General features: G+C 24.0%; 1 protein-coding gene across 6 annotated transcripts in view; it reads left to right on the plus strand.

Annotated features, from left to right (window-relative positions):
• Positions 1-27,002, plus strand: part of LOC129616265 (neural-cadherin-like) — a 310,117-nt gene that overhangs the window by 89,475 nt on the left and 193,640 nt on the right. For all 6 annotated transcript variants that reach the window (XM_055531824.1, XM_055531823.1, XM_055531826.1 and 3 more), the window contains one exon: positions 1,684-4,779. In XM_055531824.1, coding sequence (XP_055387799.1) covers positions 2,454-4,779 — 2,326 coding nt within the window. In that variant the 5' untranslated portion in view covers positions 1,684-2,453. The remainder of the gene's footprint in view (positions 1-1,683; positions 4,780-27,002) is intronic.

Genomic DNA, 27,002 nt, shown 5'->3' on the forward strand with positions numbered 1-27,002 from the left:
AGGGAAGTATTATAGCTTTACTCTATATTAATTCCAAAGCCATATGTAAAAATGAAAAATTGAACATGATTTTTAACAATATATTCTGGAAGAGCAATCAGCAACTCAAATATATGTACTACATAAAGTTTTGTTCTGCTGAATATTATTTTTGAGACTGGAAATAAATAATTTCTACAAATAAGCTTTAGGTAATATAAAAGTTATCTTATTTCGTCTTGCATCCAATAGAAGTTGTTCTGGTGATTTGATGTAAGTACTCAACTAATCCACCTCTTGACGAAATCAGTTTGTTGAGAGATCAAAGTAGCTTATTGTGAATTGAATTGAACTGAATTTCAATTGGAATTTTTACTTTGTTATTGAGCTAGTTACAAAAGTATATTCCATTTTTAATATATTAAAAATTAATAGTAATTGCCTTTTTCTCTTTGTACTCATGGTTTTAAATTTGTTATTTAATTCCCTTTTTAAATTTTATCGGAATCACTCAAAGCGCATTTAAGTGAATTTTAATCCAATTATAAAAAAAATATCAACTAATTTAAGGCTTCTAGAAAAATTAAAAAGAAAACAAAAATCTTAAAAATGAATCAGATAAGTTTACTGAACGAAAATACTACAGTTAAGAATCAATATAGCAATATCTTTGAATATGTGTGGCATACTAGGGCGAACAATATTACAACATTATTGTTTGTTATAATTACTGTATAATTGGGTATGCATAATATTCCCCGTAATATTGAAAATGAATGTGGAATGTAATATTTTTTTGTTGATTTGTTGTAGACTCAGCTTTTGAATAAACTATATAAAGTATACTACATATTTTTAATATTTTGTTATACCTAAGAAAATTTACGTGAAAATTTTAAATTCTCCTCTAAACGCTTTTCTATTTCTAATTTAATATTATTCTATTCGATTAATTTCACAGTATAATTTTGAACTACATTCTGAAATGTTTCTTTTCTTCAAAGGTTACATAGATTGTAAATTGTTGATATAGAGGCGAGATATAGGCAAATGAATTCCTCTCCTCCGGCCACCGCAGCTTAACCGTCGCTTATTGCAACCCTCCCATATCTCTATGAAATTATCACGGTTTCAAATAAATACCTGGAGATATCCCTTATAGGAAGTTGGAGGTGAGCTCCCTAACACTGAAAAAATCCCCGTCCAAATCATCTGCACGTCTTATATTACAGCTAGAGCAAGACAGCTAAAGTTATAATAAGGAATGTAGAAATATTTACAATTGTTTCATTTAAGAATATTAAGAAAAAATTTGTAATTGTAGCTCCTAAAATTTGTCCCTAATTTATTTGAATAGTACCCTTAACAGTTTTAATCTCAAAATCTGTAATATATTTTTTTTGTCTCATATATCTCATTGACATTGACTGGTCATTTAGTTGTTATAAACAATCACCAGTCATCAGTTTATTTGATATTGTTATTAATTTATTCGGTCATAATTAATGAATTTAAATTGAATCCTGCACAATTCATTAAAATTAAATTTTATATTCATTGACACAACAATATTTATATTGTAAGCTTATATTTATATTTTTGATATTTTGTAAATTAATTATTAAATTTTCTCTTTGTATTCAAATATTAAAAATTAATACTTAATTATTGCCAAAATAATAAATTTTTCTTTTTTATTTTCAGGCCATAAATTTCGAACTTTTATTCGGTTTTATTCGATTTTAAATTTTAAAATACTCGCGATACTCATACAATAAACATCAAAATTCGACTATTAAAAATAATAATAAAAATTTAAAATAATAATTATTATTAAAAAAAAAAACAAAAAAAAAAGGCTAATAATATTTTTAATCTTCTATAATGATATTTAATTAAATGCCATAATATATAAAAAAAATAAATTTTATCACATAAAAATAAAAAAAATATTAAAAAAAAATAGAATTTAAGGTGTGTATGTATATATATATATAATTATTATTATTATATAAGTGTGTATCTTAAGTGTTTTTGGTTTTTGCTTTTCTTATCTTAAAAGAGTGCATAATAATAATTATGAAGTAAAAAATTTAATTTAAATTATAAAAGAAGATAATAAAATTAAATTTAAAAGTATAAATAAAAAATAAATAATGATATATTAGAAAGAAAGAGAGAAAGAGAGAGAGAAAAAATAAAATAAAATTAAAATTAATTGTGTCGAAAATTAGAAAAATTTGCATATATATAGGAGAAATTAGTGGTAATAAAAAATATATTATATAAGTAATACCTAAGGTGTATAAATTAGAAAAAAAATTAAAAATAAAATATAGATAAAAATTTTGTGAAAAGAAATTTCATATATATATATATATATATATATACATATATACACATAAATATTTGTAGAAAAAAATAAATCTTAATTAATATAACAAAAGAAAGAAAAAAATAAAAATCCAACAATCATGTTGGATTTAATAGCCGCTCTAAATAAGCGCCATAATCCGCCGAATTTTTATAATAAAAATTATAATAAAAATAGTTCCATTAATATAAAAAATAATAATAAAAATCATAATAATATAATTATTAAAAATAATAATAAGCGTGGCCATAAATTCTTAGTTTTAAATAATAATAATAATAAAAATAATATAAATAATAATTATAATTATAATAATTATTTTAAATATTCAATTATAATTTTAATTGGATTAATTGCCATATTAAATAATTATGCAATATTAAAAGTAAATGCTGAAATCGATTTAAATAATAATAATATTGATCAAATACAACAAGATCATTACAAAAAACAACAACAACAGCAACAACAACAAGAAGAAGAACAACAACATGAATCATTTATTGAATCTTTGGCTATAATTACACCAATCTCTAAAACAGTATTTGATGCAAGTGATTCAATATTAACATCATCATCATCACCATCATCATCATCATCATCGTCGTTATCACTTGATACATCAACATCATATGATTCATCATTATTTTTAACAACAAATACTTATATAACACTACCATCATCTGCATTACCATCAGTTTCACCAATATCACCAACGTTATATTCTTCAGAAAATTCGAAATATAATATAAATGATGATAATGAAAATAATAATTATGATAATATTGATATTATATTACAAAAAGAGAAACAGCAACAAAATGAAAGACAACAGCAACAACAACAGCAACAACATAATTTTGTGTCGTTAGTCCTTCCACACGATACATATCCTGGTTTTAGTATTAAGAAATTTCATACAATACCAATTAATGATAATAATATTAGTAATTATCATTATAATATTGATAATATCAATTTCAATAATAATAATAAAAATAATAATAATTCATTTAATGATTATGAATTCATTACAAAATCATCATTATCACAATCAATTGAAATTAATAATGATGATAATAATAAAAATCAAAAATATCATCGTAAACATCAATCATCTACATTATATAATAAAAATTATCGTTTACTTGAAACTGGATTCTCAAAATATTTTACAATGTTAGATGATGGTATGGTTATGACAACATCTGATATATCACCATTAGTTAATCGTCCTGTCAATTTAATTGTTGTTGAAGAAACACCAAATATAACAAATACACATCATTTACAATTATTTGTAATGCATCGTGATGATATGTTAAAATTTCCAGGCGCAAATTTAGATATTACAGGTGAAATTAAAGAAAATCAACCATCTGGTACAATTGTACGTGGTATACCATTATTACAGGCATTTTTTGGTATTAATAATAATGAAATAACAAAAAGTATTAAATATTCAATAATTGATGGTAATGATGATGATTCATTTGCATTACAAGCATCACATGATAAATTAAAATATGCTGATACAATAATATTACATGGTGATATTAATATTGGTGGTGTTTGGTTAGTAACAAATCGTCCACTTGATCGTGAACAAAAAAATTCTTATGATCTGTCAATTCAAGCATCTGATTTAGATGATTTAGATAAAACAATAACAAAAATAAAAATTACAATACTTGATGAAAATGATAATCGGCCAATATTTTTACATAATATGTATAAATTTTCGATAGCTGGTGAAAAATCAAAAGATTTAATAAATTATGATCAACAATATCAACAAATAAAATCAACAATTATAAATAATAATAATAGTAATACAGAATCACCAACAATATGGAAACGTTTTACAATATTGGGTAAAGTTGAAGCAAAAGATAATGATGGTGATAAAATTGCATATCGTTTAAAATCACCAAGTAATACAATTATAATTGTACCACAAACTGGTGAATTAATGTTAGTTGAACAACCACCATATGGTAAAAATGAATTATTAATTGATGTTATTGCACATGATTTACGTATACCAAGTTTAGAAAGTATTGAACCAGCTAAAGTTTTAATTGAATTTCTTGAACCAGAACCATTATCATTTATGATGCAATATTTAAATCATGATGATATTAATCAGCATACACATCATCGTGAAAAACGTAGAGTAACGCGCGCTGTACGTCCAACAAAACGTATTGAATTTACTGAAGCTGATGGTGATACCGAAGGTAAATCAGTATTTCAATTAGAAAAAGAAACGGATCGTGAAACATTTAAAATACGCGATGAAAATCCATGGGTAACTGTTGAACCTAATGGTGCTGTTAGAGTTAAAAAGAAGTGGGACTATGAAGAATTAGGTCCTGAAAAAACAATTGATTTTTGGGTTATAATTACAAATGCAGGCCATAATGGTAAGTTATATTATGATTTTTTTTGGTAATAAAATATTTTGTAAACAAATTTAATTATTTATTTATCTTAAAATGAAAATAAGAAAAAAAAATTTTTCAATTCAATTACTCAATGTACACACATTATTTCATGTACAACTTTCTGTTGTATAAAAACACACAAACACACATATCTAAATTTTAAAAGAATTTTATTTTTGGATCATTTCATTGAACTTCCGTTTTATGACATGTTGGATGTTAATTATATTTTTGTATAGAATACTATTGCCTTCCCTTTTCTTAGCAGCATTAAACTTGAAATAAAATATTTTGTAATATATAATTATATATTTTTTGGATTCAATTGAATTTATAGTACTATATACGTATGTATTTTTGGTTGCGTTCGCATGAAGAGATGAAAGAATGAAAAATTAAAGTTGATGCCTCCATATGTTTGGTATATCGCTAACAAGACAAAAATTCAATTTACTTACAATATGCTATTAAGAATTTTTAATGTTATACAAAATTCAAATATTGTACACAATCGTGAAGAAATATATAAGGTGTTTCATTTAAGTTTACATAATTATGTTATGCGAAACCGGAATATTACCGACGCATATTTGTAATTAACACTTATATATTTGGAGAAATTTAGACTCAATTTCTTGTAAATTATATAAGTAGCACATTTTTATTAAAAATAACATATTTTAATTGTTTGTACCAAAGAAAATGTTTAATTTTATAAGCAAATTGGTGATTCTTAAGAATAATTCTAAAAGTGACTATGTTATTTGTATTAAGGAGCCTAGTTGTAAACATGAGAATTTTGAAAAGAAAATGATTTCTATATTATTTCCAATGCATACAATGCAGCTTTAACTTTCCACTAATAGCTCCAACTATTCTAATAGATTTAACTCTCCGAAACCACAATTCAATATTAACTCTATACTCTCATTTCTTATAATATGACATTCACTCCTTCATTCGACTGCATTTACTTTAATTCCTTCTTCATAAAAAAAAGTATCACCCTGTAAAAAGACAACGTACGCGTATTTATGTATTTTTTGTACGTATACAGGAGAAACTTTCTTTTTTGTTATTTTAATTGAGATTCATTTTTTCGTTTCTTATTACTTATGTATATTTGCTTTTAAGACAAAAAAATAACAAGAAAAAACATACAATATTACCAGATGTTGAAGTTTAAAATAATAATTCTAAATTTAGATTAAAAATACAATAAAAATACGTATAGAAAATTTCAAGAGTATTAAAGAATAATGTTTATTTTTTAAGTACGCAAACTTGTTTTAAAAAGTCTTCTATATAGCAATATGGGAATGTAGAATGAGTGGAAGAATGTTTAAAAATTAAGTTATTAAAATCATTATATAAGAAAAAAAAATAATCAAAAGTACTAGACAATTTTGACTTAAATTAAAATTAATTATGGCATTATTAAATACGAAAATAGTGTCAGTATGAATGAAATATTAAGAAAAGAATTTTTGTACATATTGAAGCATAAAAGTGGCAGACTTATGAAAATAATTGAGATTTTTTTTTGTTTTTCGGAAAAATTCAAATCGCGAATTTATTTTCATTAAAATTAATTCATAATTTTGCATTTTGATTCTGAATAATGAACCGTTATTCACAATTATAATATTAGGTAGTATACATAGGCAGGTATTGCAATTGAATTTTAGTTTTGGGATTTGGATCACAATATATTTCGACTGAAATGGATCCAGCTATATTGTACATACTCATACATACGGAGTTTGAAATTTATGAAAATAAATGCGATTTTTTTATTATTCAAACCTGAATTTGTAGAAAACAAAATATTCTGGCAGAGACTGTCCAAATCACTGATTTCACTAATAATTATTATTACAGTGTTCGATCACTTTAAATATTTTTAAATAATTTTTATTTATATATACTGGATATAAAATTTCTCATATTCTAGAACAATATAGGGCAGATGGAAAATTAATAAGGACATTCAAATTTATGGGACAATTGAAAACAAAATTGAATTGTTTCTTCCTCGATATGAAGTCCAATATTTATAATAATGAAGATAATCATACTTGTACATGAATACTATACATATTGATAATATTTTAAAATACTTGTATTTTATAAAAAATATATGTGGAATTCATTCCGGTTTCTATATTATTTATAGCAATAATAGAATTTTTAAAATTATAATTATAAAATGTACTTATGGACTTTAATTATTTTCAATTTTTTAAGAGATATTTCGCTCATACTATACATTATTTAGATATTTTGAGTTAAATGTTGTATAGACTTGTATTTCATACATAATACAAATACAACAATTAAAATGCTTTACTATAAATATAAAAGACAATTAATTGTTATTTAACAATAAAATACGCATGATATTCTATAAACTAATTCAAAATTAGTACAATTATGACAATACGAGTATATATATTATATTGTATTATCATATTATAATTGGATAAGATTTTATATTGTATGAGCGTCAGATAAGTTATAAGTATATATAGTTAAAATTTTAATATTTAAGCAAATCGTAAAAAATAAATATTAAATGTCCCTAAAATATCGTATAATGTAAAATATTTTTAATTTTCTATATAAAATAGAAGAATATTAAAATAATTTACATATTAATAATGACAAACAATAAATAACATAGTAGTTCATATATAACGTCTATATGCGAATTATTCATTCAAACATGTATGATTTATGAGCAATTGTTGTTATAATTGAATAACGTTTAAGGAAAATTTATTTAAAACCCTATATACATACGTATAAATTATATAAGTATAGATACAATTAAATACAACATAATGATTTTTTGATTTTCAAATTATATTCGATATTCATTTAATTAAATTTTTAAAAACACTATGATGAATATAATTAAAAAAAATTTTTTAAATTAATTAAATTTTTTTTTCAATAACAATAATAATTAATGATAGCTTTTATTTATGATCATATTTAATTATTAACTTAAATATTTTTTTTTTTGCAAAATAAACCATTTGATTTATTATCAATTAAATATGTTAATTAAACTGAAATATTTTATATTTTAATATAAGGAAAAAAATTTATTTAATTTAATATATAATTTTTGAACTGCAAATGATTTATATTAGGTATTGATGGTTTGTATTTTGAGAATATATTCCAAATAATATATATAGCAATCTATTTATGTACACCATATCTGTTTTAATAATTAATGTGTTTAAAAAGTAGTCTAAATATAACTCCTTTCAATTGACACAATTAATTTAACTAAAGACTCAATTACTAAAATTTCATTAAAATCTTACGAATAAAAATGGTACCGCAATGTAGGAGTCTTAAATTTTTGGTAGCCCTCAGATATTCATAAAAAGTTCATTTCTTTAGAAGAAATTTTTTTTCTAACACCACCCTCTCTCAAGTTATCATCAATCGAAATCTGAATTTTTGTATTAAAGTGTCTAATGGCATATTTCCGAGACTGTAAGCTTTTCCAAATTTCTATAAATGCAGAAAGTTAATGTTAAATGCTATGCTATAAAAAATATAATTATTTTTTTTTTTAAATCATTCAATTAACCCTTAAATTCGAGCATTATGTTAACGCCTCTTTAAATTTTTTTTTTTGTTTCTATATTGCCTATATGTATGCAATATTTGAAATATATTCGTGTATGAATTAAAGTAATTTTAATAATACGTCTGTATTATAAACAGACCATATACGTTATATACTGTTTCAATTCTCAACAGACGAATAGCTGAATTGATTTTTGCTTCAATTAATGCTACATAAGTATTGGAAGGGAAAAGTGCTACATTTCAAACAATTGGTTTGACCCAACTTTATTTTTATTGGATTTCATTTGTATATTGCGTATTATTGTTAATAATTTCAGTTATAGTATGCATTAATTTACTAAAAATTTAAATACCTTCCACTTTATTTTAGTGCAAATTGCATTTTAATTAAGTGTCTTTTGTTTTTCGAGAAGAGGAACCAATTTATTTGTATAGGTGTAATTTGGTTAACTTCTAAAAGAGGTGCGGTTCTACTTAAAAAATTTAAATTAAAAATACTTTATGTCTACTTTAAAAAAAAAAACAAAATTTTAAATGTTTTTATAAATTTTTTGAATCTGTAATAAAATTTATCTGCTATTTTTTTAACAACAAAAATTTTTTTTTTTAATAAAGTTTGAAACAAGAAGTTTTTCAATTAAAATTCATTATATGTAGTAAAAATAAACAATCCGACATCTTTTAAAAATTTTTATAAAAATAATATTAAGAGATGCACAGAAAATATTAATGTATGTATGTGTGTATTACATATAGACAATAAGAATTTAATATAGTTATAAAACTTGTATGAATTATTTTGGTAATAGAAAAGAAAAGTTTCAATATAAAAGTGTGGGTTTTTAGTTATACTATACATGAATTCTTCTTAATCTGTTGACTATTATTATTACATTGTCACTACAGTGAACTTGAGAGAATTATAAATTCAATTGTATGAAAATTCGAATAAAATTCAGAGGCATATTTATAAGAAGGGTAAAATTTAGTCAGAAAATTTAGGCAAATTTACTAAATTTGATTTGATATTCAAGATTTCATTTGTTCAAACTAAATCTAATCATTAAATTTTCTTTATTTTAAATTCATCTTTCCAAATCTTTTTAAATTTGATTCAGTTTTCCAAATCCCCGACATTTCTGAAATTTAAGATTTTCAATGCAATGATATTAAAGTTTTTAAACAGAATTTGGAATTCGTGCTTAGTATTTTTTTCATTTAATTTTATAAAATTAAAAAATTTCCAAACTAGCCTAGTCCCGAATTATTTTGATGCAATAATTTGGATCGGAAAAAAATTGCATTATCAAGCATTATCATATTCAATATATATTAAAATTATTGATGATATCATCACACTATATTTCATCTTTTAATATTATAATAGAAATTTAACATTAATAAAGTTGGGCCAAACCAATGGTTTGTATTGTAGCACTTTTCCCTTCAACAATTTAGTGAAAATACTGCTTTTAAATACAGTCTATGTATACCTATCACACTATTAAAATTATTTTCATTCATTTACAAAACTATTTCTAGGATTGCATATATTTAGGATGATGCATATATGCAGTCTTTGAAATAAAGCAAAAATTAATATAAAGTGGGGAGATAGGTAAAAATTTTGTTCTACAGAAATAAGTTTCTAGTAAAGATCTATGTACGTATTAAATTTCAGCTTTCTATCTTCAAGGGCGTAGAAGTTTTGTAAACAAAAAAAGTGTCAACGGACGGACGGACGGACGGACGGACGGACGGATGGACGGATGGACGGACTGACGGACGGACGGACGGACAGAGTGAAACTAATAAACAGTTTTTTTCAAAAAATTTTTGGAAAAGTGCTAAAAATAACAAAAAATATGATGCAACATCGAAAATAACATAAAAAGAAAAAAACAAAAGAAAAAAATGCCATAAAAGTGGATGCATCACTTGCAGAAAAACTTGCAATGTTATTGTTTTCTTAAACAATAAATAAAAACATGCAACAGCAAAAAGAGAAAAACAAAACAGAAGAGAAATGAAAATTGTTCTCTCTACTGCAATCTTTTTCAATATAATAGTAATTAATTTTTTTCTCATTTCAATTAAAAAAAAAAAAAAAATAGAAAAAGAAATAGAAAAAACTCAACTTGTCATTTAATTTCGCATATTATATAATGCAAGTGTACATATATTTGTAAGTATATCTGTATATACTTAGTATCTCAGCACTTTCAATTTAATTGCAAAAATATTTTTGTACAAATTATCTTTGCAATGATAAAGGAGTTGTGCTTTTTTTTTTTTTTTGAAAGAATAACATAAGCGGTTGATTTTTAATTTATTTTCTGCCATCAAACCGTGTGTATGTAGTTCCACATTATTTAATGATTTTCAATTGTATACAAACAAAATGGCAAACTACTATTAAATAGAGATTTTAAACCAAAATACAAATATGTAAATTTTTAAATAATTTGTAAAGAATAAATTTTGTTATAATTTGTTAAATCCAAGCTAGATTAGTCCCAAAGAATTGCGAATGGAGTGGCTGCATTTTCAAGTTTCTAATCGGGAATTCTTATATAAAACTCGCCCTATACTTATAGCAGATATTTTACTCATAGATTAACAGCAAATTCAATTTATATTTCAGTTTACAAAGTCGATAATAGCAAGTGGTTTGAATGAATCAACACCATGTAAGATTAATAACTTTTAAAGTAAACGTACAAGCCTTGAAAAATTAACTTCAATTTGCAAATGACAGAATATTCTAGAACATTTTAAATAGATCTTAATTATACATGCATTTTATAACAAATTATATTGTGGAATTAAAATTAATTTTAAAATTTAAAATTAAAGATCGTAATCTTTTAATGTACTATATGATAAAAATGACCTCTGTCAATAAAATTTTGGAATAACTTCAGTTTATGTTTCCTATAGCAAATTGTCTACGGATAAAAATATTCAAAATGCTGGAATTCAATAAAATTTTGTAAGAAACTCTCTGAAGCAAAAGTGCTATAATTATTTTATTTTACATAGCATTCACAACATTCACAATACTCCTAAACCATTTCCTAAACCCATACGTAGTACGTATAACATACTATACAATTTAAAAAAATCATTGCAAAATTTTATAGAACTCAAAATAGAGATGTTAAAATACAAATGTCATAGTTCTTTTTCAAGTAAAATTAATTTTAGATATTAAATTTTTTTTTTTTTTATTCAAATATACTAAAAAATAGATTTTTTATGTTTGTATTGAAATCTAACAAAAAAAAAAGCCGTGAAATAATTTCTAATTCAATTTTTTTAACCTTGAAAACTGAGAAGAGTAAGATGCAGATCTCTTAAATAAAAATATTAGAGTGCTGCAACACAGATTTAATTCTATAAATAGGTATATACGAGTATTTAGATTTTCATTTAAGAAAAAAACTGATTCCGGTATTACGTACAGCGTATGCAAAAGTGCTATTTTTTAAATTTTAATTTTCATAACTTTTCATTATGTAGTAGCGGCGGTACTTGTAAACTACTCATAAAAATAATAAAAAATTTTCATTTTATAATTTATTATTTGTGATTTTATGGTGGTCCGCTTAATTTTATGCCAAATAATAATTTTCAACGTTCATAATTTTTAATCAGATTTAAAATATTCACTTATAGCTCTATACATAAATTAAATTTAAAAATATAATTATAATACAAGTTTTAAACATTTAGTTGCATAATAATTTCAACAATTACGGAGAAAAAAAAATACAATGTCGGAACAATTTGAACATCACAAAACGCAAGAAATTATAAAAAAAAAATTCAGTGCAAAACTTGAAGAGTACAAGTTTCTTCTGCCTCAAACTCTCAACGGAAAATAATTATTTTTGTTTTTTTGCTAAGTAGGTCAATATTAAAATATTTGTAGACCTGCTTTTCATATTTATATTTTAGAAAATGTATATTATTATCTATAATCAGGATATAATCAGGATTTACAATAAATAGGTCAAAAATAAAAACAAAAACACCCTATTCTTGAATATTTAATGGCATTTTTTGCTTCTTGTTTTTCAAATACATAGAATTTGAGTCAAGAAGTTTTGTATTGTGTCTTTTTGAATTACATATGAATTTAAAATATCAGATACAATAGTCGAATATGCAGGTTATAATTAAAATTTTTAAAATATTTTGTTAAAATATTTCAAAATTTTCCAGTCATTTATTTTTAAAATTTAGCTTGTAACTGGGTTAAATTGAAGATTTTTTTTAAAAAACTCAGGATATGAATTTGATTCTATTTTAAATTTTCATCTCGACTGTGGTGCAGTGGTTATTGCACCCGTCCTTTAACCGAAGGAACTCGAATTTTAAACCCTGGTCAAGTCACTATAATAATTATACTTACTATTACACAGCTTAATGTATAATATTATTAAAAATAAAATGTTAATATAAAAGTAATTGCCACAATATTTGACATTGATCACCAACAATATTGAGTATGAGGGTATTAATAACCCTCAATATTTAAAAATAAACAAAATACTACGCGGCAGGCTGATCAAAGCCTAGTTCACTCAATGATCTGTAAAAATTGATACTTGTGTCAAGTCAAGTGGAAGATCCTATAATGCTCCCAAATTTTATTTTCTTATTAAAGAAATTTGAAATTTTAAAGTTAAGAGATTTTTTGCTCTGAATTAGAGTAAATTTTTTTTAATATACTATATAACAATATTATTAATTAATTATATAGTGTAAAGAATTATCTAAAAACTACCATGCGCTTTATGAACGATTTTTGAACAAAATGGAAGGCAATACGTACTAGAGCAAATTTAATGGAATTTTTAGAATAATATCAAAGTGACCATTAGTCACTAATTTTTGTTTGGAAATTAACTAATCCTTTTAGCTTTTTAATTCAATTCTTCATATTTTGCATAAAATTTAGAATATTTCAGGAAAAATTAGACTATTCAAGAACAACTCTACTCATTCAATTGATTATTGTTCAAAATGCAAGTGCAAAATTTCTCATTAATTTACATAAGTGAGAGCTTATGCATATAATGACAATTTTTGCATAACTACCACATTTTTGCACAGCATTCTTAAATTTATTTACAATTTTTAATATTATGCATATGTTTAGGTTCGTTGCCATATACAAGTGCATCCATCATTACTCATTATTTTGATTTAGTAATAATTTTGATGTAAAAGTGGATTATTCTTTTTTAATTCTGTTAAATAACATGACAAAGCCGCCAAAAAGCATAAGATGAAAAATTAAATTTTCATATTTTTAAATTCCATATTTTTTTTTTGTTTTTTTTATTTGTTTTTGTAATATATAAATAAAAAACAACAAAATTTATTAAATACTTACACATGTATTTCATATTTTAATGCAAATGAGTAAACCGCGAGAATACTTGGAAATGGCATCAAATTCTCTTATTCTAAATGATAAAAATTGAAGGAGTTGAATGGACTCTGACCCCCCTTTTATTTCTAATTAAACCAATTAAGAAGAATTATGTTTGGCTTTTTATTTTTTAATATTTTATTTTTTGAAAAATATTAAAAAAAAAAATTTCATAAAAAAAAAAGAAGCAAATTATTATCAACATATGTACATAAAAAAAAAATGTTGTATCTTGTATCTAATTACATAAATATAATAGACCCATGTAAATATGCGTGTATAGATAATATTCAGTAAAATAGTATATGAACAGGGGAATTGAAAACGCTACAATAACAGCAACAGTATACTGAATTTAAGATGTGCATCATTCGCTCGAAGTCTTCACAAAATATATACATATATACACATATGTACATGCTAATATCGGTAATTTAAAATTTCAGTCAGTTCTGAGTTTATCTAAGATCCAAACAAATTAAGAATTAATATTCATTTTGAAATTTTGTTTATTATGCATACATACATATATGAATATGCAAGCAGAAGCATTATATATGGCCACATGTAAGCATATAAGTATGCGTGTTCATATAGGGAAATCTTGGCGGCATAAAAATAACTGTAAAGATCAGAATTTATTATGTGCGAAGTGAAAAAGAAATAAGAGATTTTTATTTTGATTATGTGACCAGCGGGTGGAATTTAATACTTAATACTTTTATCCCTTCTTATACCTTTTTAATTTTCTATTATTTTAAAATATCTTTATATTATGGCAATGTTTAATCGAGCAATTTTCTATTATAGGCTTCTTTAATTTCTTATGAATATTTACGACAAAAATTATCAATTTGATTATTAATATTTTTTTTGTGCACATAACCTGAAATTTCATTGCTCTATCATATTAAAACTAAATTTATAATTAAGGTTTAAATATTCGGCAAAATTTTTATTCCATTTTGATTCTATTCCCAAAAAATTAATTCGACTTCTGTTTTAGTTAATTGAAGGTTCTGATATGATTTCAGTACAGCTTTTAAATGACTCAATGAGTTTGGGAGAGAAACCTTTTCGATTTAAATAAGTATGACGAATTGGTTTATGAAAGTTTTTTAAGAGAGATTGAATGTATTATAGTTTCACCAAATTATTCGTTGTTTCGTCAGTTTTATCCATAGATGATTCCCATTTTGCATCAATACATAAAATAAACATAATTGAAATGCGAAAAGTAAAATGTTTTCATCATATTTGAGAGTAATTTTAGTTTTTAGCTTCGTATTCATGTTTCATGTCAAATTTAGAGCGGCAAACATTAGAAAGAACTAGAGAGAATTTACAGGAAATAAAGTGCAGAACGAATAGTGCAGTTTTCAGATCATTAAACAGAGTAAATCGGTACACAAATGTTAACAAGTTTTACAGGTTTATAGTTTTCGTCCTTTATTTTTGTTAAGCCGATTAAATACGTTGTTAATGTGGGAACCAACATGGCAATTAAAAAAAATTTAAAAATTTTTTTAAATTTTTTCCTAAATTTTTTTTAACTATTCGAAATTTTTGCAATCGTTTAAAATGCAAATAAATTTGTTTTTCTTACATTAAAACAAAAACAAAAATCCTTAATTTTATTCCATTATTACGCACCGTATTTATTCATAATTGATAACAAAATTGTAGATTCATTCGGATTTGCGATTCGCCATCAATTTATCCTACCGATTTCTGTTCGAAATTACAATTAGATTTAGTTTATAACTTTTAAAAAAAAATTTTAATTGTCAATATTTTTTTTTGCATTTTTTCTGTGTGTATGTTTTATTTTTTTTTTTTTAATTTATTTATTTAATTGCTGTTCCAATTTAAGTAATGAAAGATCATAAAGTTTAAAATGACGAAAACAAAAAAAAAACCAAAAATATTGCAATAGAAAAAAATAATAATTTTTTTATGAGTGTATCTTGTGCGATTAAGTGTATAGCTGTATTACATGAGCTATTAAGTGTATAGTAGAAAAAAATGAAATTATCCATGTTTTTTAAATTACTCTATTGTACATAATACTCGTATATGTACAAATAATTTATCCCTTTCTTCCGTATAATTTAGCTATTGTAATATCAAAAATAGAATTAAGTACTCAAAAAATTTTACAACATTATTTTCTACGATTACATACATATATTTTGTATGTATATAAAATAAACATATGAAATTTTATAAAAATGTTAAATTAATCGGTTGTTGAAACAATCTGGTATTAGATTTCTCCTCTCTTTTTTTTTTTTTTGGCTCTTCTACATTATATGTGGCTGCTGGAATTTGTTATTCCATATATAATAAACCCCATATCATTGAAATAAATCCAAATTAATTAACACTTTGTATATTTTGCATTTAAAATAATAGACAAGAATGATAGTGAATTAATAAATTTGGTTTCATTTTTAAGTTTGTAAGCTTTGTCTGTTTGGCTTATTTGAGAAAACACCTCTCCTTTTTGGTATAAGAATACTTAATTCTGTTAGTGAGAATAATGCTCTCATTTTAACCTATTTTTTATTACCTATCATTCTCCTGCGTCATCTTTCGTTAATGATCCATTTACACTATCCCTAACATTTTGCTATTAGGCAAACATTTCAAAGTGCTTGTCTTTGACAGAAAATATTATTGACTTTTTAAATTTATTAAATAAATAAGAAATATATCAAAATATATTGTAATAAATGTTGTAGAGTCTAATTTAATGATAATTTCACTCTACAATTTCCCAAATGTATTAAAATCATCACGGTGTTAAATTTAGTTAGAACGTCTTAAAGTTTCAGTTCAATTTCATATACGTATATAATTAAAATAATTCATATTTCTCGGAATCTAATTCAATTTGGCCCCTTAATAATGTTGATATTACAAAACGTGACCATACGTAATAAACGCTAATAAAATGGAAGAAATGGAAAAAAACATCCTTAATGATTCATTTATACTGTTGTTTTTATCGTTTCCTTCAGATGTGATATGCTAATATTATGAGGCAGTCGCCCCCCAAATATAATAAATTTTTGTAATATGATTGTTCTTTTTTTTGTTCTCTGTTGTAAGTTTATTTCTAAATACAACATACTTTGTGTATGCCACTGTGTATTATGCATATATACACTTTATATTGTATAAGTTGTACATTATATAGTTTTCATGTAATTCTATTGTAGACGACAACCTTTTCTAATTTTTTTTAATGATGTTCTTTTTGTATAGCTCTTGTTCTTTCTATTACATTTTGTATAAAATTAGTTTATCAAAATATGTAATAAATTTTTCAATTCATTTATAATGTTTAAAATATTATTTTGGATTTATTTGCTGGTGTTTTACACAATGTCCATTTAATGACTTTTAAATCTTTCTGTTTTAGGATGATCCATTAAATGTTTTAGGAAAGCCTATGCATTTTTCTAAAGAAATTATTGACTCAAATCTCAAAAATTTTGTCATTTTTGAAGATTTTGTGCATGCGCTAACTAAATATTAAAAATTTTTTTTGTAATGTACATGTGACGATATTGCTTATACAACACATTTATATTCTATTTTTCGTAAAGAATTAAAGGATTTCTATGAATGCTATGAATATCATAATTTTAAAATACAATATTTTCAGTTTTTAGATCATATTAAGGCATTGGGCCCTTATAGTTTTGTATTATAGATGTTTTTTTAACAAAAATATTGGAAAACTAATAATATTCTTTGCAATATTAATAGGGCTGCTACTTATATAAAGCAGCTCTATGTAATTAAATTGCTTTAACTCGAATTATAAAAAAGAAATATTCACAATTTATATAATTCAATTTCGACAATTTAATTTATTTAATGCTATCTATTTTGATCGATACCTTAAAATCTAACAGTATTTATACTTATTAAAATTTTACTTCATTTTCGGCCTCGTGACCAATTATTGTAGATGTTACTTTGGAATTCGTTCTGGCTAGACGCTGTGTCAGCATTTTTGGTATTATTCTTTCCAATATTCAATTTTATAATTTCTTCATATTTAAATTCTTCATATTTTATTCATGTTTGATTGCAAACGCTATATCAGCAATTTTCTTCTGAACAGAAATTTGTATCATACTAAAGACGTAATTTGATACCTCTTGAATATGTTACTTGATACGACGATAACTTTAATAATATATTTCTTTTATCTCCTTCAGTATTCTATGTAGCTCAGGATATGTGGTTGAACGTTCACCTCCTTAAAGCACAATACTATTCAATTTCAAATACACTGACCGCACTATTCTGCTGAGAGGAATATTTTATTCAAACACTTTAATAATAATTTAAATAAAATAAATATATTTGCATAATATCCTATAGTTTGCCCGATTAACTATAAAAATTTTCTCATTCCGCATATATATTTAAATTTTTGTTTTGCTTTTGTAATAGAACAAAATACTTATGTATAAATTTTCATGAAAATCACTTGTCTGTTACTCTTTTTTTTTTGTTTTGTTGTTTTGTGTTTTGTATTTTGATTATTTTTAAATGTTTTAATGGTAATTGCTTTTATACACGCGCGTTTAATTCCTTTTTTATATAGTCTAAGTTTTTCTATTATTTAATTTTTTTGTTTTTTTGTTTTGTTAGAATTTTCTCTCACTTTACTTTTTAATTTTAATTCTATACTCACTAATATTCTAAATTTACCACCTTAATATTCTAACCACTATCATTTTAAGTTTTTGTCTAACTCATTTTAACACTATTTATTATTATGTAGGAGATTACTATTACAATGAGTATATTTTAAATTATTATTATGTTGATATAAATAATAGTATACATTGTATAGTACATAATAAAATAACGGTATGAAATAAAAGTATTTTGTGGTGCATAATATGTTCCCGGTATGATTTAAATGGTTTTCATGTTTTTCTCTTCTCTTTCTTTTCATTTATTTTATTACGTTTTATACTTTTTGAGTCTATACCTTTACAATTATAATAATAATCTTTATTACAACATTTTGTATTCAAATTTTGCTGACCACTCTATATTATACGTACATATATACTTACACATATTTTATTTAATATTGTGGATAATATTTATTAGATTAAGTAAAACAAGAAAAAAAAAACAAAATATTGTAATAAAAATACTAATTTAAAATGTCGGGATTTTGAATTTGATTGAGTAAATAAAACGAAAATAGAAAATAGAAGAGAAAAAACGATAATGGTTCGGTTATACTGTCGCAATTTCTGTTTTGTTTTTTTTCCATAAGAGTAAGAGAATCGCCGGCAGGTAATAATATTAGCAATACTATAATGTACAGTATATAATATGAATTTCTATGTATCCTGTCTAGTAAAATAAAGGATTATTTTCGTAATATAATGACAAGGATATTTTTTTTTTGTTCTGCTTTTTAATTAATTATACTTATAGTGATTTCCCTGCCTACAAAATATTTTCTCAGATTAATATTATTTTAAAAAAAGAATTAATTTCAGATTGTATATTTTGAAAAATAATATTAAATACGAAACAGATTTACTAACATAAAATTAAAATAAACATAGTTATGTATTTAAATGCAGAGCTCCTGAAAATATGCAATTAAAATATAATTTACTTAAAAGTAAGCGTCATTGCTAATATGGTTTAATATTAAATACAGAATGATTCAGTTCTAAAATATTTAATGTCTTCAATACTATTATATAGTTCTTTGTGAGTAAAATATTTGTATACAGCCAAAATTTACAGCTAAAGAAATTCTGTAATATTGGAATGAGATGAGTCTAGATATATAACTTTAATAATTTACCTTCTTTTATGAATTTATATTACAGTTATAATCATTTTGAATTTCGAAAGTAAAATATTGTTTTAATTTTGAAAATTTGAAAATTTTAGTATAGATATACTTCATTTTCAAAAAGGCTGAATTTTTTCAAAATAACTATTCAACTTAGGAGCTAAGTTTCTTATACAATTAGGGCTGAGATATAGACATTAAATTTTTAATTTTGCAATTGTTTGATTGCTTATTTGCATTTCATAGGTGTATATTCAATGGCGCATACATGCAACTGTATATTGTCATGCAATTAAGCAATCCAATAGTTTCCAATTTTTTACAACTGATTGCAATTGTTATTTAACGCATGCAATTTGAATTAACGCAATAATTTAGATGTGAGCTCAACGATTCTACAATCAAGCAGCAATTGCAAAATTAAAAATTGCATGTCTGTCAGAGCCCCTTAAAATTTGTTAAAAAAAATTGTTTCTTACGCCTCGAAACAAATATTTCATTCATGTAGAAAAATTTTACCAAATGATTATTGTTCTATCCAAAAATATCCTAAAAATTCTTAATATATTCTAGTTCAATTGAATTTTAATTTATGAAATTATTCAGCAAATTAGGTTCGAAATTAATATGAATTAAAATGGTAATTATTGTAATAAATATTTTATAAAAAAAAAATTCGAAAAAAATTTTACCAGACTTGCTTTTTTAATTAAATGAAAATCTTATTTTTTTACTTGAGGATATTCATTGTTTTGAATAATTCTCAGAAGTATTACGAAAATTATACTCGTATCGTAAAAAATAGCCTTAGAATGGCGTAACATAAAGATTATATTAAAAGGGACGGATGAATGAAATTTGAAAGTTAATTTTAAATAAATCAGTCTATTTACTTGCCTTTTATACTTTTTAATATAGAAACCCACTCTAAACAATTTCATTTTAAGAATATAAATTAAAGTCATATACTTTAAATTTAATTTATAGTCGAGTAGCATTACACAGAAACTGCGTGGCATAGCTCGACAATGTTTTAGAAAAATTCCATTTTTCTTGCATGCAAAAGGAATTAAACGCTCTTGTATAAAAGCAATTACCATTAAAATATAGTTTCTTGCGTATTCTGTCCGAAATTAGTTGATTTATTTGAAGTCAATTAGAAGTTTAGGGCAAAACTCTTACCAATTCTTTCATTCATAAGTGTACGGTTTTCACTGGGCTAATTCAAGCAGATTTAATTTTTTTTTTTACAAATTTATGATCACTTTGAAATTTCTTTTATTTATACTTACAGAATAATAGAACAGAAAACTAAATTTAAATTGCTTAGTGACCTAAAATTTTCATTTTAAGATTTTTAAAAATCAATTTGCTTTCCTTTTTGTTTTTCTTAATTTTTAATTTAATTTTAAATCATTAAAAATAAATCTATAAGTATTATTGAATCCTTAAAAAATAAATTTTCTCTTTGAAAATTAAAATTAATTTTTAGGATTCCAAAAACAAAAAAAAAACAAAAATCAAAAAAAATGAAATCTGTTTATCAACAATACACAAACTTATTATGTTTCAAAGTCAAATGTACCCCCAAAGAAATTACCTTAAAAATTTAAAGATATCAATTATCATAGAGATATAATTTGTTGTTGTTGTTGCTTTTCTGTTTTCTTCTTAATTCATCTAAAATTCAATTTATCTTTAAAAATTATATCAATTTTTCATTAGATTCTTGGAATTGATTTCACTTAAACGAACATAAAATTTATATTAAAAAAACAAAAAAAAAAAAAATATCAAGGAAAAAAGATTTTCACAACAAAAAAAAAAATATATATTTTTTTTATACCACCCCCGGCCTCACTCTTTCCTTATATCTCTGTCTCCTTTTGTTCTCTAATTTTTGAGGTAATTTATGTATTATTTATATTTTGTGAGCAGTGCTGCCAAATATTTTCATTTTTCATAAACCTTCATTTTGAAGATTCGGCAAAAAAAAAAGAAATATTTACGAATCCTTCGAGATTTTCAATTAAAGTTACCTTGAAAAAAATAGGAAGCCAAAATATCCGGGCTCAATTCGAACCATATCAAACATCAAAACTAATGATATGCATAATGACATTAGGATGTCATAATTCATATACCCAAGTCGAGTAATACAGAATTAATTGCAGCGGAGAATATCAAAAATTTTCTGTCATATAAGTAGCGTCATCATGTGTTGTCTATTAAATTGACTATTTGGTAAAAATTTTCTTTTGTGAACTGTGGAAAATATGGAAATAAGTATATTCTAATGTAAATTCTAAAAAACTTCAGTAGCCTTAAAAAAACCAATATTATTTTTGTATATGTAAAATTTAAAAATTTTAAAATTCTTATTTTGAAGTTTTGCACAAAAAACATTAACAAAAAGGCCCTTATTTGGAAGATAAATCTTTACTTTTGATAGCACTATTTCTGAGAAATAGGAGGGTAGGAACATTTTATATTTCTTCTTATATAAAATTTTCCAAAAAAAATTTTTAAGCTGAAACATTCAGTATTTTGCGCTGAATTTATACATTTGTTTTGCTTACATACAATTTAATATCGTAATGTGAAATTATTGCGAAATGATAAAGAGTTCTAAGTATTTTCTGATCCTATATATGTTCTAAGATTATATAGAAAACAAAGAAGTTCCATTAAATTCAGTTCATATAATAATTGGTTTTTATTTGAAAACAAGAAATGTTTTAAATTCTTTGTACTTATTGCAATGAGAATGGTGGGAGAGGTGAGTTCAGCCATCATGTTAGTCAAATATAAAAATTTGATTTTAAAACCAAAATGTGGTAAGAGGATTTCCTAGAAATAAATCTTATTTCATGTTACGCTTAATATTAAAATAACATTTAAATTGATTTACACAGAAAAAAAAAGTGTATGTAATACTTTTTACTAATGAAATGAATTAGAATGATCTGAATTTACGCATAAAATTAAAAAAAAAAAATATTTGTGAAAAAATAAATTGTTTTTTTTTTCTTCTGACTGAAAATTGTGGCAATTATTCACAATTAAGCAGTAAGATGAATTTAAAACATTTTAAGAATTTTTTTTTTTTTTTTGAAAATTTCTAGAAATTTTTTTTATTATATTAAAAAAAAAAAATTCATGCAAATACCAGAGCAAAGGCATTTCAATCTAAGGACCCTCACTCTAATAAAAATTAATCACGTGTATCTATGTTTGTATGTATGTATATGTATATAACACATAAATTCATATTTATCGTGAAAATATTCGACTTTTTTTCTTGTATTCTTATTCGAATAATTTACATTTTTAAAAATACACCGCCACCAACACGTCACATGAAGTTCAAGTAAGCCATAAATAATCCAATTAAATAACAGATGAACAGGATGAAAAAAAACAAAAACAAAAAATTAAAATGAGAACCGAAACAGTAATCGAAAAATGCATATTTTTATACCCGTACGAACGTATGTTCGAAGGGTATACTAAATTTGCCTTACCGTTTGTAACGCTAAGAAATAACGGTGTTAGATATAGACTCAAGTGTATGTTTTTGATCAGCGTGAAATTCTGAGTTGATTTAGCTTTGTCTGTCCGTCCGTCCGTCCGTCCGTCCGAACGATAACTCAAAAACTAATTGAGCTAAGTTCACCAAATTTTCACAAATGATTTATTGTAGTAAGTGCCAGAACCCTATTTAAATTGGACATGATCGGGGTACCGGTTCGGGTAGCTGCCATACAACTTCAAAATTTATTTGGCTATATCTCAGAAACTATAAAAGTTATGGTATTGAAATTTCACACAAACGAATATATTAGTAGGGCCATTATGCCCCATAAAAGTCGTTGAAATTACTTGGCTCCTTCTGATACCTGCCATACAACTTCAAAAGTTATTTAACTATATCTCAGAAACTATAAAAGCTGTGATATTGAGATTTCACACAAGTGAATATATTATTAGGGCCGATGTGTCTGGTAAAAGTCGTTGAAATTACTTGGCTCCTTCTGGTACCTGCCATACAACTTCAAAAGTTATTTGACTATATTTCAGAAACTATTAAAGCTATGGTATTGAAATTTCACACAAACGAATATATTAGTAGGGCCAATGTGTCTCATAAAAGTCGTTGAAATTACTTGGCTCCTTCTGGTACCTGCCATACAACTTCAAAAGTTATTTGACTATATCTCAGAAACTATAAAAGCTGTGATATTGAGATTTCACACAAGTGAGTATATTAGTAGGGCCGATGTGCTTGATAAAATTCGCTAAAATTTCTTGGCTCTTTCTGGTAGCTGCCATACAACATCAATAGTAGTTTGGCACAACCAGCATTTTGAATAACACATAGTACTGAAATTTTGCATAAATTAATATGGTAATACGGCAACTTAAAGTCATAATCTGCCCCATAGTTAGTTATGGCACATTAGTTATTCGCACATAGGATAACAAATTCGTACGGGTATTACAGAGTTGACAAGGTCAACTCTATTTTTTTCTCGTTTTTTTTTGTTTTTCGAAAATATTTTCGGAATTCTAAGAAAAAATTTTAATTTTAAAAATTAAATAACAAAAAAAAAAGAATTTTTTTTTTCACTTTTATTTTTTTTTTGCCCTTAATTATTATTTATAGAAATTTTTGAAATTTTCAAATAATTCACGACTAAATACAGAGGTTACACTCCTCTGTATTAGTAACTCCGATTTTGCATCGTTGTTTGTTCTTTTATTTTCATATGTGTATTTAAAATGTTTTGCATACGTGGTTGATGGTTGGTGTGCTTCAGCATACTTTTAGTAATTAATAATTTCTATTGAAAATATAATAAAATTCGGCACATATACTAATAAAGAAGAGATATATACAGGGGCGGATCACTTGATTTGGATCTTGAAGAGAATTTTAAAAGTATTAAATGGTATCATACTTTAGTATATTTAAAAATTTCTCATAAAAAATTTTTGAAACCTAAAATGCAATTAGAAGCCTTTTAAGAAGATTTTTAATCACTGTGCGAAAACATCTGCATACCACATGTTTAGGTATTTAATGCCATTTTCAAATTATAAGAATTTTCAGAATACTTAAAATTTTAGCAACAAACACACGCACACACGATATACTTTTCCACTTTAGTTCTGTGATAAATAAGTTTTCCGTTTTCCTATTTTGATGTTTTTATTTTCCAAGAAAAAGGACTAATATTTTTTAAGATATCTAAGTGTATGATGACCCTTGAAACAAAATATACATATATGTATATACAAAAATAAAATAAAACAGAAAAACCTAAAAAAATTACTGTAAATGTATCTTCATAGAGAACTAAAAAATATCATATTTTTTGTGCTCATTCCACCGAACATGCCAGGCCGCGCAATCGTCATCAGCATTAGAAAAAATTATTATCTTATAAGTAATAATTTTGTTTTCTGTTATTTTTATTCGCTTTTGGTTTCGTTTATAAGGTAAATTTTTTTTTCCCCTGTTAAATAATTTTATACATAATATTTTAAGTTGTTCTCTATATTTTAAGGATCATAAAATAATTTTGTAAACAATTTCGAGAAAATGTTCCTTTTGAATATACTAAAAAAAATTCTTATAATACTCAAATGAGGTAAATTAATTAAAACAGAAATATTTTCATTTAATATTAAGAAGAAATTGTGTATGCGAAAATTTTAAGAAATTTTACGGTTAGGCTCATAATATTATAGGTAAAAAAGTGAAGCATAGAACAAAGAGAATTTTATATAAGTATTGTTACCAATTTCATAGATTTGATAAATGCCAGTGTCGCATATTGAATGTATCACATATGTTATTTTCCTTCTTAACTCCTAGAAGGAGCATAGGGTTAGTGCATATGATATCATAGATAGTCATCTATCAATTTCATTGCGCCATAAAGTTTGAACTAGGTATAGGTGACTAGCCTGTATTGTATTTTAAGCTGTAATATTAAATATTATTTTTTATAGTGACCTGATTGGGACTTGAACCCAACACCTTTTAAAGGACGAGTGCCATGAGTACATATACAATCATATAATGTAATTGTCACATATAGTGATCGCACATCTGTTTTGTAAGGTATTCTTATTTTCAAGCTCTACTCCAATAAAATTTGAAAGAAATGATGTTAATAATTGCTTTGTCTCTGGTTGTTTGTCATAATTTTGCTCTAAATTTTTTTTCGTAAAATTGTAGTGTACTTATCTCATACATTCTTTAGTGTCAGACCAATTAAATATTTGACATATTTCTCTTACCGTGAATTAACGTAATCAAATGTCAATAAGTCAAATTAATTATTCATAATATGTCAAATTTTGTATTTAAAATTTGTTTTGTTAAATTGTGAGTACATTTTTCATCTATGATGCCATAATTTGCAAATATTTCAAATTGAATTTTTATTAGATAAAAATGGCAATTATTAAGTACTTACTTATATTTTATCACTCCTATACGATTTAATGTAAGAATGTGTAATAAAATTACATGCTTAAAATTAAAACATTTAAATGAATGTAATAAGATTCTAAATTTGTTCAACTTTTGTATTTCATTCACTCTTTTCCATATTTTAACAGATTTATCATAATTTATCATAAACTTTATATGCATATATAATATAATATGTATATATGTATAATGAAATTTATTCAATTATTTCCAAAATAATAAAGTTATTATTAATATTACATTGTTCTGTGTAAAGGACTTAATTCACAATGTGTTCTTTGTTAATTTTCCTGACCAACATGAAATGAACATTATTCAAAATAAAATATAATAATAGTAATTTTGTAATAATATACAAAATATACTTACAAAGAAAAAATAACAATAATATTAATAATAACAATTAATTTGTTTTTATTTATTTTATTTTTTCCTCATACATGTTATATTTACAAATCACACTTTATTTTCTATTTCTTTATACTTGTTCTATACATTTGGTTAGAAAATTATTTTATTTATAAAAAATTTTTTGGTACATTATTGTTCAAGGACTTGTTATGTATTTTATTCTAAAACAATTTTAAATTCTTTATTATACATATTTTATGGATAATTCATGTAAATATATGTACAGGTATGAAGTCTATATGTGCTTCACATACCAATTTAAATTCATTATAAGTACTCTTTATATGTCAGATATTTTAGTTAAATTATCATATTGTACAACAATATTAATAATTCATATTTTTTAAAATATTGCATAATTTTAGGCTTATTTGTGT

The sequence above is a fragment of the Condylostylus longicornis genome, unplaced genomic scaffold, assembly GCF_029603195.1.
Source record: "Condylostylus longicornis isolate FDR11 unplaced genomic scaffold, ASM2960319v2 ptg000166l, whole genome shotgun sequence".
NCBI lineage: Eukaryota > Metazoa > Arthropoda > Insecta > Diptera > Dolichopodidae > Condylostylus > Condylostylus longicornis.